Source organism: Schistocerca americana, chromosome 1, assembly GCF_021461395.2.
Source record: "Schistocerca americana isolate TAMUIC-IGC-003095 chromosome 1, iqSchAmer2.1, whole genome shotgun sequence".
Classification (NCBI taxonomy): domain Eukaryota; kingdom Metazoa; phylum Arthropoda; class Insecta; order Orthoptera; family Acrididae; genus Schistocerca; species Schistocerca americana.
This window is the reverse complement of record NC_060119.1, coordinates 1,047,761,621-1,047,774,748: the sequence shown is the minus strand read 5'-3', so window position 1 is coordinate 1,047,774,748 and position 13,128 is coordinate 1,047,761,621. Positions and strand designations below refer to the sequence as shown.

Here is a 13,128-nt window from a genome sequence, read left to right as displayed (position 1 = left end):
AATAAAGAAAACTGAGTGAACGGATCAACGAACAACGTAAACGAGTGTCATCGGACGTCCGCCACGAACAAATTCACCGATCAATATAGAAAAAAATTAGATTAAAAGAAAAGTGGTCAGCGCCACAGAATATCAATCCTAACAGCCCGGGTTCGATTCCCGACTGGGTCGGAGATTTTCTCCTCTCAGGGACTGTGGGTTGTGTTGTCCTAATCATCATCTTTTCATCCCCATCGACGCGCAAGTCGCCGAAGTGGCGTCAAATCGAAAGACTTGCACCCGGCGAACGGTCTACCCGATGGGAGGCCCGAATCACACGACGACGGAACGCTTATCACTTTTCGAGAAAAGCAGCGAACGGTGGACGGTCTAAGTCTTCTTTTATTTGCCTATTTACAATTTAATGTTTTGGCTCTATGTACGAGGTTTGGAACTTAAATAGTGGCAACTATTTCTTCACAACCGATACAAAAGAGTTACATGTTTGCACATGTTACTGTCCTTCAAAGTAGTCACCAGCGTTGTGTAGAACCCGTTGCCAGTGATGTGGAAGGCATAGTATACCTTTAGCAGAACCTGTTTTGTTGATGATGTGAATGGTGCTGTCTAAAGTTATGATGATTCTGGTGTACGACTGTGATGTTGTTATTCCAACGCATTACGTTCCTCCACGGCAGATCCTCAGTGCACAGCATTACTGTTGGTTTTTGGAGCATCACCTGCGACCAGCTTTGCGGAAGAAGGGGCTACACTTTCTGCGCAGCCTACCCATCATTTTGCACGACAAAGGGCGCGTGCATACAGCGCAAGCTGTGGCTGCTCTGTTCGGTCGATGGGACTGGGAAATACTCTACCATACAACATACTCCCCGGGCTTAAGTCCTTGTGACTTTGATTTGATTTCGAAGATGAAGGACCACTTCGTGGCATTCGCTTCAGAACTGTTCCAGAGATTCAACAGGCAGTAGACCGCTCAATTCGCACCATCAACAGAACAAGCTCTGCCAACGGTATACTACGCCTTCCGCATCACTGGCAGCGGGTTCTACACAAGGACAGTAACAGGTGCAAATATGTAACTCTTTTTATCGGTTGTGAATAAATAGTTGCCACTATTTAAGTTCCAACCCTCGTATCTTGAAACCGAGAGAGTCAAAATTTTTCAGTCTTTGTTCGATTTCCACGTGAATTACAATAATAAAAAAAGAAAATTGGTTATTTCAGAAACTGATTACTTTGCGCGGTGTTGACAGTCAAGTTAATCTGGCGTGGGAATAAACCGATATAATCGAATACCGGTTGTTTCAGCGCTAACCGCGATCCCTAAATCATCATCATCAGGTGGAAGGTAAGTACATTTTCTACACACTGTTTTTAATAGTAAGCATCGGCGATTAATTTCAGTAGAATGTGGACTCGCCATTTGCTTCGTCCATTTATATAAGTCAGTAATTTATTAAAAATGCTAACTGCAGTTTAACCCAGTGGTACCGGTACTTTAAATGCTGCTGCAAGAAATAGCCGATGTTTGTCGCTAAAAACAGCTCTGAATGATGTCTTTCACCTGGTAATGACAATGTAATCGTCGAGACGCGATATGGAGAAGTAAAACCTTTGTGACTAACTCACATTTGTAAACTTTTTCATGGTATAATTAACCGAACTTTTCAGACATATCTTGTACATGTGTAGAGCAATCATCCAGTTATCATTTAAACTACACTGCTAAGGGCACAAAGAAGCTGTACGCAATGTTACTCAAATACATGCTTGGATCGGCTTTACTACCCACTTTATAAATTTTGCGTAAAAATGTTTATCCTTCGTGATATCTCCAGATGTTTTCAGATTAGTGTTTTCAACTCTACAGGCAAGTGTTTAACAGAAAGATGGATGAAAGAGAGGAAGAAATTATTGGAAATTTTTGTGACTTGTTGGGTGAGCCTAACCTCAGCAGTGAAATTGTACCCAAAGAGGTAGAAACGAAACGTTCAGCCAAACCGCCGTGCAGAATAGAAATTGAACTAGAAGATGAGCAGCCATGCCTAGAGAGGACGCTGGCACTGGTAAAGCCAGAGGCAGTGAAGCACATACAGACGATTAAGAAGCTGATTTTGGAAGCTGGATTCCACATAATGCAGGTAAGTTGTGGATAGTAGTGAATAAGTTCAAAAAATCTAAAGATGTTTGAGAAAATATATATTTTTAAAATGTGAATAAAGATGTACAAGATATCACAATAATCAAGAGAGCACCGACAAAAATTCTAACAATTATAAGTCTGCATCTCTACTTTACAAACTACTGTGAAGTGCATGGTAGGAGGTAAGCTCACCAGACAATATCTTAGTCACCCTTAGAGAAATCACTACAAACATCATTTACAGCGTGACAGTTATTGAACTATAAGAAAAGAAAACGTAAATTAGTTACAAACTACGGCGTGCACACACTTTATTCAACATGTAAACTATACATATCAGAATTTAGGTTATGACATGTTCGATATGCCTCTCATCATTGGCGACGATGTGGCGCAGACGAATAGCGAAATTCTGCATGACCCGCTCAAGAATAGGAACGTCGATGCTGTCGATGACCTGCAATGCTTTTGAGGTTATTGCTACACGCCTTAAATATAGCCCCACAAAAGAGGAGTCGCACGTTTTCAGATCCAGAGAATATGGCGGCCAATCTAGGCCCATGCCAGTGGCCTCTGGGTACCCCAGAGCCAGAATGAAGTCCGTAAAGTGTTTCTCCAGGACATAACTCCCCTGCTTCGATGGGGTCGAGCTCCGTCTTGCAAGAACCATATCTTGTCGAAATCAGGGTCACTTTGGATAAAGAGGATGAAATCATCATCTAAAACCGTCACGTACCGTTCGGTAGTCACTGTGCCGTCAAGGAATATCGCACCGATTATTCCATGACCGGACACTGCACACCACACAGCATCCGTTGAGGGTGAAGAAACTTCTCAATCACGAAATGCGGATTCTCAGTCCCGCAAATGTGCCAGTTTTCTTACTGAAGAACCCATCCAAACGAAAGCGGTCTTCGTCGCTAAACCAAACCACACTAATTCCCATCATGCCCCACGGCCAACCGTGCAGTTTGAACGTGGTGGTGGTAAATTACTGTGGGACCGACCAAACTGCTGAGGTCATCGGTCCCTAGGCTTACACACTATTTAATCTGACTTAAACTAACTTACGCTAAGGACAACACACACACCCATGCCCGAGGAAGGACTCGAACCTCCGACGGGGGTAGCCACGAGGACCGTGGCAAGGTGCCTCAAACCATACGGGTACCCCGCGCGGTTACTTTGAAGGTCCTAACGCAAACTGTTCAGAAGTTATGACGATTTTATTTCATATAGTTCAGTAATTGTCACCCTGGACTTCATAACAGCCTGGATTTGGTTATGAAGTCCACGAGATTGTGCAGGCACGTTGCATCCAGGTTAATCCACTCGCTGAGGATTTGATCGTGCAATTCCACCACATTGCAGGGATGGTGACGTCGGCGTTTTATCTGCTATTCCAACAAGTCCGACAGAGTTCCTATTGGGTTCAAGTCAGGTGATTTTGCAGGTCAGTCGAGATTTGATGGAGTAGTGGGCTGTTCCAAAAACAGGTGACATACTCTCCCAACACAATGACGTTGGCTGTTGTTGTCTTTATGTGCCTGTGTTAGCAATGGCCTCTTGCGAGATGGCCGACTCAAAACGTTCATTGCATGCAGTTCCTGTCGCAATGTTCTCTCACTAACAGGTTGGGATGGACCCTCGTTCAATATCTGCAGTAATTTCTGTTGGGTTTGAAAGCGACTTTGATTCACAAGCCGTGATGATGATGTTTGGTTTATGGGGCGCTCAACTGCGCGGTCATCAGCGCCCGATTCACAAGCCGTGAAACATGTCTCCTGTCCCTCTCAATCAGAACCTTTTCTGACCACAATTCTGACGTCGTGTTTTGAGGCCACGTGTGTTACCCCACTGCTTGTAGACACGTTGAACAGTTCACCGCAAAACACCAACAAGTGCTGCAAATTGACACACCGTATGGCCACGGGCACGGTTAAATTAAGATAGCCCCTTTTTGCCACTCCGTCACGTCCTCACATTTACTAGTGTTACGTACAGTGTCCACTTGAAACATAAATTTCTCAATGATCGCTACTGCTTGCTCTTGTAGATGCAGTGCGTGCACGGTTGAACACGTGACTCGCTCGCTGCGCCATCTGCAGTAAAGTCTCGATTATCCGATCTTCGGTTATCCGACCTTGTTTTAATAGAGGAGATGTGTTGTTCCACAGTAGCTAAGCCAGCTCCTCAAGTATGCATTTCAGAGTCCTTGTTTACTGGACATTTTTTGCTTGTTTTGGTACATACTACCAGTTACGGAAATTGCCTACCCTGCAATCTCAGCAACAACGGTACTGCAGTAGAGTCTCGATTATACGATTTTCGGTTATCCGTCCCTTTCACCGCGCCGGCCGTGAGCCAGCCGACGACAGGTCAGTGACTAACGTGTTGTTTGTTGATACTCTGTTCATTGCCGCTGTCTGCTACTCCTCACTCCTCAGTGCTAACTTAGATCTGTAGTGGAGTGGACGTGTTGCACTTTGTTTATTGTAAAAATTTGTGGTGATGGCTTCAAAATGGAAAAAGGTGGTCGTTTCAATGGAAGAAAAACTTAAAGCTTTAAAAAGAGTAGACAATGGTGAAACTTTATTAAAAGTAGCGCAAGATTATAACGTCGGGAAAACAACAGTTGGAGACTGGAAAAGGAACCGCAATGAAATTGAGAAGTGGTGTTCTCAGCGAGCAACCTCGGCTGTTTTGGAAGATCGGAAAACCACGAAAAAATGTGATAATGAAAAAGTAAGTGAAGCTTTGTTCCTATGGTTTACTCAACACAGATATAAAGGTGTACCGATGTCGGAACCTATTTTGCAGGAAAAAGTCTTAAAGTTTCGTAAAGAACTAAACGGTGGTGAACCTGATTTCACAGCTAGTGTAGGCTGGCTCGATAGATTGAAGAAAAGATACGGAATTCGGCAACTTAATGTCTCTGGTGGAAAGCTTTCAGCAAATTTTGAGGCTGTTCAGTTGTTTAGGGATAAACTTCACAAGGTATTGGACAAGGAAAACTTAACAGGCGATCAAATTTTTAACTGCGACGAGACTGGTCTCAATTACAATATGTTACCGGAAAAAAACATTAGCGTCAAAGGTCGAAAAGGCAGCGCCAGGCTACCAACGTAGCAAAGAAAGAGTGACAATTCTTGCATGCAGTAACGCCACAGCAAATTTGAAAATGAAACTGTCTATTATAGGTAATCCAAAAAAACCGAGAGCATTTAAAAATGTATCTTAAAAAGCTTTACAGGTGAAATATTACAACCGAAAAAATGCTTGGATAAGCTCAGACATTTTAAAAGAATGGTTTTTTAACGAGTTCGTGCCACAAGCTGAAAAGTTTTTGAAAGCCAACAACTTGCCCCACAAAGCACTGTTGCTTCTAGATAATGCCACTTGTCATCCTAATGAAGATGAACTTCAAGATCAAAATATAAAGGCCACGTTTTTGCCTCCAAATGTCACATCCTTGTGTCAGCCTGTAGACCAAGGGACCTTAGAGACGCTGAAGAGAAACTACCGCAGAAACTTGCTTTCCTCTTTAATTAAGCTATGGACAAGGGAGACGACATGCTAGAGCAGTTGCGCCGTGTTAATTTGAAAGACGTAGCTTATGACGTGGCCCAATCTTGGGAGAATGTTGGAGCAAATGCAATTGCAAAATCCTGGCAAATTTTGCTACAGGAAAATCAAGGAAATTCTCCAGATGGTGAAAATCTACAGCAGCAGACCGAACCAGAAAATACTACCCTGCTTTCATTGTTACGAGAAGTTCCGGGATGTGCTGACGCCACAGAAGATGACATAAATGAATGGATTGTCCAAGATGAATCTGAAGTGGCAGATGAAGAAATAGTCAACATGGTAAACGAAAAAGAAGAAGACGAAGAAGCGGATGTAGTGGACGAAAGTGCACCCAAGATTTCTCACATCGAAGGACACAAGGCCTTAAAAACTGCTTTAAAATATGTAGAGCGACTGGAGGAAACGTCGTCTACCGAGGTTTTACTTCTTAAGAGACTACGTGATTTAGCGGCAAAAAAACGGCAAACAAAACACAATTACTAACTTCTTCACACAGTAAATATCTATTCAGTCTAATTTGATTTGTATTGTATTAAATGTTTAACTCTTTTGGCCTAATTTAGTTTAATTTTTATTATCTTCCGTGTTATCCGACCTTCCCGCCTATCCGACCTAGCCGCTGTCGGTTTAGGTCGGATAATCGAGACTCTACTGTATTATTCATCTGTGCGTGCGCACTGGGATGACTAGTTTTTTGTCTGATGAGCTTACATCCTATTGTCTCACTTATTAGGACTTCTCCCCACTCCAGTCACATGTGACGCCCGCGCTGAACGTTGCTTAAATGACTCTGAGCGAGTTGCTATAAGTCTAATCTTGTCTTCGCGATCCCTACGAAAGAGATACGCGGAGCGCTTCGGTATGTTCTAGATTCCTCACACAGAGTTCGTTCTTGAAACTTTTTAAGTAGACTTTCATGGGATAGAATGCGTATGCCACTTAAGGTTTTTAAACGTTTCCTAAATTCTCCCCTCGGCGAATCAAACCAGTGGCTGTTCACTCTGGCCTTCTTTGTATAAATCGATTACTTTGGCGCCCTTGATGCTCTTCTCAGCTTGGTGCCATAAGCGACCGTTACTGTGTAATAGGTCAGGTACAGAAACATAATGTGGAGCCATTGACGCCTCAAGTAGCAGCTGTATCGCTTGGGCCTTAAACCAGTGCTGGATGTATATGAGATTTGTTTTCCGTTTCACTTCGTTAGTATTCTATCAAAGGTTTTGAAGCACTGTATCTCAAACAGTGTGCTATAGCCCTCAGTCAGCAAAAATCGACTAAAGGCCTTCTGTCATATGCAGCGGTCAAAATAGATGCTGCGTATTGCCGAAACACTAGTATTGAATGTTGTAATCCAGAAATACGTTATGATATGAGTACATTGGTCGGTTTGTAATGTAATTCTAGAGCAAACAGTCCATGTTTCTACCGTGAGGGGGCAGTATCTTCAGTCTGTGGCAGCCGTCACCAGTAAACATTGAAGTGCTTGGGCTGTATGCCATTATCAGAGCTGTGTTGCTCCAGGGTGGTTCGGGCAACAATAAATTACTCCGTAGAGTCACTCCAATGCGGCAGCGAATGAGACAGGCGGACGTCGCAGTGAATGTGTCTAGAAACTTGAACAAGTTTCTAGCGGCAAGATCAGTAGATCATAGTAGTGGGCGCGGAAGAAAAGAGAATAGTTGTGTAGGACTAATATCTGTGTATAACAGCGAGTAGACACACTTAGCACAATGTGACACGTCTGCAGAGGCAATTCCAAATAGCTACAGGGCTGCAGGTGTCAAGACAAACGATACGAACAGTCTTTATGAGCAATGATTGCAAGTCAGAAAACTACTCAAAGCTTCTCCTTTCAATCGGGTCCGGAGTCTCGAGTCGCGCGGGTGCAAGCCACCCTTTGTGGAATAGTCAACAATGGGACACGACTCTCTTGTAACCTGTATCAGTCTCCTTCCTGGCAACACTGATATTCGTGTGTGGAAGCAATGAGGTCAACGTTTATACCCTAACTGTACCGTAGACCGCCACTCCTAACAATGGCCCTGAGCACTATGGGACTTAACAGCTATGGTCATCAGTCCCCTAGAATTTAGAACCACTTAAACCTAACTAACCTAAGGACAGTACACAACACCCAGTCATCACGAGGCAGAGAAAATCCCTGACCCCGCCGGGAATCGAACCCGGGAACCCGGGCGCGGGAAGCGAGAACGCGCTGCGGACGCCACTCCTAACAAGGCGATTCAATCATGTTTTGGGGTGGAATCATATATGACCACAGGACACCCCTTGTGCCAATACACAGGAGGATGTGTGTGTAGTGTGTATTGTGCGTGTGAAGTATGAGGACATCTTTACACACACAGTGGTTTTATTTGGTGTGCATATTGGAGCGGGATTCACGCTGATGGACGAGAATGCACGCCCACATCGTTACTATCTTGTGAACATCTTCCTAGTGGACCGTAGAATCAGTCAAACGGAATGACCTCCATGTTATCCAGATTCCAAAAGCTCTGAAAACGCACAGACCATGCTAAAACTAGCGGTCTGCAATCTTCCTGTCCCACCAAGAGACTTTACAGGGCATCATTCAGGCCGTTGTAGAGGAATGGGAAAATATCCAGATGTAGTTGAAAGTAGGTTGAAGCAGAATATTAGCTTATAGAAAAAAGACAGGTCGGATCAACCAGAATAGGAAAAGAAGAATTCTGTTTATAGGCAGCAATCATGGGAGGGGTGTGGGCCAGCAGCTTCAGGAGAAATTAGAAGCAGGGTACCAGGTCACAAGTTTTGTACAACCAAGTGCTAGCCTTAGCCATATGACAGAAAACTTAGGTCAGCTATGCAGGGACTTTGAGAGGGAAGATCAGGTAATTATAGTTGGGGGAGCAGAAAACAGCCTGGCTAGGAATCCAAGATACAATATTAGGAGTGACCTGGATAAAATAGGAGCAGAAACTGGGCACACAAATATGAGGTTTGTGGAGGTCTTTCAGCTCCATGATCAGCCCTGGGTAACCACTGCTGTAAGGCATGTTAACACTGAGCTGAACAGGATGCTCCAGACACCGGCAAAATCTCACGTAAGTGTTGTTTCAGTTAATGCTATTGGTAGGTGGGGATACACTACACATGGCCTGCACCGGAATAGGAAGGGGAAAACTAAGTTGGCTTCTCTATTAGCAGAAACTGGATGGAGGGCCACAGTCACACAAGGAGTGATCTCTGTGGTTAATGGGTCCAGAAATACAGGTTTTTTAGGTTAAAGCCAAAGTCCAGACAAACAACAATCAAGATAAATGGAATAAAAGAAACTTCGTGTACAGTAAATAGGGGCAAAGCTAAGGGCAGTATCAGTTTACTTCATCAGAATATCAGGGGAATAAAAATTAAAGTAGATGAGCTGTTAGTGTGTTTAGATGATCTCAAATGGTTCAAATGGCTCTAATCACTATGGGACTTTACGTCTGAGGTCATCAGTTCCCTAGACGTAGAACAACTTAAGCCTAACTAACCTAAGGACATCACACACATCCATGCCCAAGGCAGGATTCGAACCTGCGACCGTAGCACAGTTCCAGACTGAAGCGCCTAGAACCACTCGGCCACAACGGTCAGCAGGTGATCTCAAATGTAAGAATAAGACTGATATACTCTGTCTGTCTGAACACCTTGTAACTGTGAGGATGGATAGTGTCAGTATAAATGGGTACAATTTAGCATCTTACACCTGTAGATCTAGGATGGACAAAGGAGGAGTTGTCATTTTTGTAAAACAAGGGTATAAATACAAAACTGTAGAAGTAAGCAAATTTTGTGTTGATCAGCACATTGAGGTTCGTGTATGTGAACTCCAGCTAGATATTAGCAACAGTGCACAAGTCTACATTAGGAGACTGGAAGCTGTTCATAAAGAAGTTTGACCCCCTATTATGCTGTCTGTCAGACACAAAGAAGAAGTTATTAATCTTTGGTGATTTCAATGTAAACTTTCTAAGTAATTCTAATAGGAAAAGTGAACTGGTTCAAATGGCTCTGAGCACTATGGGACTTAACATCTATGGTCATCAGTCCCCTAGAACTTAGAACTACTTAAACCTAACTAACCTAAGGACAGCACACAACACCCAGCCATCACGAGGCAGAGAAAATCCCTGACCCCGCCGGGAATCGAACCCGGGAACCCGGGCGTGGGAAGCGAGAACGCTACCGCACGACCACGAGATGCGGGCAAAAAAGTGAACTAGAAGTGTTATTAACAACATATAACTTAGAATAAGTGGTCAATTTCCCTACATGTATAGGTCAAGACAGCAGCACTCTAATAGATAATGTATTTGCACAGAAAGAGGATGTAAAACAAACACATGATTTCCCTGTGGTAAATGGATTGTCAGACCATGATGCACAACTGATTAACTTACAAAACCTAACAGGGTGTACAGTTCAGAAACCATTAAGTAATAGTGTGAGGTTGCTCAACTCGATATCTACAAAGCACTTCAGAGAAAGTTAAAGAAATGTTAATTGGGGAGATTATATAATGAGCCAAATGCTAGTGATAAATGCAACATATTTCTTGAGATATTTATATCCCTTTTTGAAGATTGTTTCGGAAAGAAAATTACTAAATGTAACACCACATACTTTTCAAAGAAACCTTGGATCACTAAAGGTATTGAAGTGCCTTCAGAAAGAAAAAGAAAATTGTATGAGACAGCAAGAACTAGTAAAGATTCAGAAGTACTTTTACGCTAAGAAAAATAATTGTAAAACATTGAGAAAAGTTGTAAAGAAATCAAGAAATATGTATGTTAGAGAAGAAATTAACAACTCCGGCAATAAAATCAGATCAGTATGGAATGTTGATAGAAGGGAGACAGGAAAAGTAACCACTGGGGTAGGTAGTATTACTATTAAAGAGAATGAGACCATCCTAACCAACAGTAAACAAGTAGCTAATGTACTTAACAGATATTTCTTAAGTGTAGGAGAAAAAATTGGTGAGAATAGTTAATAAGAAAAAACCAGGCAGTACATGGAAGAGTCAGTTTTGAAAAATTTTAGTCAGATTAAGTTTCACCTAACAACCTCTTGTGAAATAAGTAAAATTATTAAATCTTCGAAAAACAAATGTTCTGTTGGAGTAGATGACATCTCTAATGAGATATTAAAACAATGTGGAGCAATTACAGCTGATGTTCTGACTCTCATATACATATAATGCATCACTAACTCAAGGTATTTTCCCAGGCAGGTTAAAATATGCCATTTTCAGGCCTCTCTACAAAAAGTGGGACCGTCAAAGGAAGCCACAGTGGTGAGGGAGGCTCTGGTCGAAAATTCAACAGTGCGAAAGTGGCTGGCATTAGCCTGTCTTTTTCGACCGTTTTGTAATAAGAACATCCCTTCACATTTTATCTAGGCCTTTAGCACTTAGTACATGGGTATGTTTAAATTTCCTTTTTCTTATCTTTTGTCTGATAGAAACACGAAAGATTAAAACGCTCCAAGTTAAACGACGACCAGTAATGACAATTCTTGCTGCTCACAAATATTTAGCTGTTCATTTCCCGGTATGTTGCGATTTCGGAGAGTGTTGTTAGGCAGGAACCCAAGGCCACAGCATTTATATTTTCGCCTTATATGAATATTTGACTGTTCATTTCCAAATATGTCGCGATCGATTTCTGCGGATGTGGTCAGGCTGGAAACCAGAGCTTCTCTGTGCAACAACGACCAAGTTCCATGCGGTGTCGATACATCAAAAGAAACAGTTCATTCGTTGCACCGCTCAGTTTGAACAACATATCTCCTTTTCCATTTCACTGACGCGCATGTACGCACTGGAACATTTCTGCGGGCTTAGGAACACTCTGCTCCATGGTGCGCTATTCTGCGCTGCTCAGCGACGTAATTCAACACCACCCAGACGACAGGCCTGCGTGCACACTTGTGACGTCACATACTGATGGCCAGGTCTGCATCGGAACACTGCAGTTAAGCACTATGCGGCTATACGAACTTTACGGGTTTTAGAGCTGAGACCACATAGGGATTCTCATGTTTTCCTCTTCTACATGTCTTTGTAATGAAAGTATATGAAAGTATTTATATCATTGCGTAAAGTAACTGAAGAAAACTTCCCTATGTTATTTCAAGATGCAAAATTATTTGGACGATTTGCCTTAAATACGCGTTTCTAGTCTTGAATACAAACTATAGTTTTAAATTCTATCTTTTACCTCAGGAGCTACACTTTCTTGCAGTAAAAAATCGGCAATATGCAACAACAAGTAGACGTTTCCGGTTTTAAATAAAGCAGCTGGAGCTCCTACAGAATTTAAGAATTTGTTTCCCTGGTTATTTTCGTAAATTTTCCTCTCCACTTCAAAATTTGCTGACCTCACACGAAACTCATCATTCGACGAAATGGGACACCTCCTGATATAATGTTTAATGAATCAAAAAGCCTGAAAAAATATTTCATTTCCCTGTTTCTCCAGAACTTTAGAACCTTAAGCACGAAAAGATTTTTTCTCCTATATCCTTGATTGAAATTCGTGTCACAGAGTGCTGTTAATTTAATCATAATGCACTTACCTTGACATTCTGCTTTCTATACTGCTTAATCTGTCGAACACAGAATTCATTAAACCAATTTTCTAAGGTAGTTTACTCAAATTGAAATTATTTCCGAACAGCTGTATTTGTAAAACTGAACAAAATCATTCTGTAGCTCTTCCAAAATAAAGTACTGGAAACTCAATGGTAGGACTGATAAGGAATACTAAACATTTTCGAGTCACACTAATTAATATAAGTAGGCCGCATTCTGTGTGACAATAGTTGCAAATATGAGAGATATTTCACAGCCAGCTTCGTATTAACCTAGCAGCAATGGTTCAGAATTAAGAAACAAATGATACTGGAACATGATACATAACTGCTTTTAAAAATAATTGGCAAATGTGGCGCAATGGAAACAAATAACACGCTACAAATTTTTTGTCATTTACTTACCCTTGAATGATGCGTAGACGCGAAGTCCTGTCTGGGAATAGCTGCTATCCAGTGGTTTCTCAACTTCACACATTTGTGAAATCGAAACATGTGCACTTTACTGCCTTTTTGGGATTTATAATTTCCCTGGCAAAAGGAAATGCAGCACTTGTATCCCATACTTCGAAGAACTGTAGGCGAATACTGTATGAAATATATAAATATCACTTTCACGTGACACACGCTTTCAACACAACATACACGCCAACAGGACTGCCGACTGAAGATAAGATGGCCAACAGTTTGTGACGTCACGTGCCAATATGGCCGCTGTTCCTAGGCCTAGTGTGAACGCGGCTTAAGTGCACAGCTTAAAATTCTCCAACTGAAAC

General features: G+C 42.1%; 1 protein-coding gene across 1 annotated transcript in view; it reads left to right on the top strand.

Annotated features, from left to right (window-relative positions):
• Nucleotides 1-1,889: 1,889 nt before the first annotated feature.
• LOC124596190 (nucleoside diphosphate kinase homolog 5-like) overlaps nt 1,890-13,128 on the top strand; it is a 52,981-nt gene continuing 41,742 nt past the window's right edge. Inside the window, exon 1 of the mRNA XM_047135235.1 lies at nt 1,890-2,141. Within this exon, the coding sequence (XP_046991191.1) occupies nt 1,890-2,141 (252 nt within the window). The remainder of the gene's footprint in view (nt 2,142-13,128) is intronic.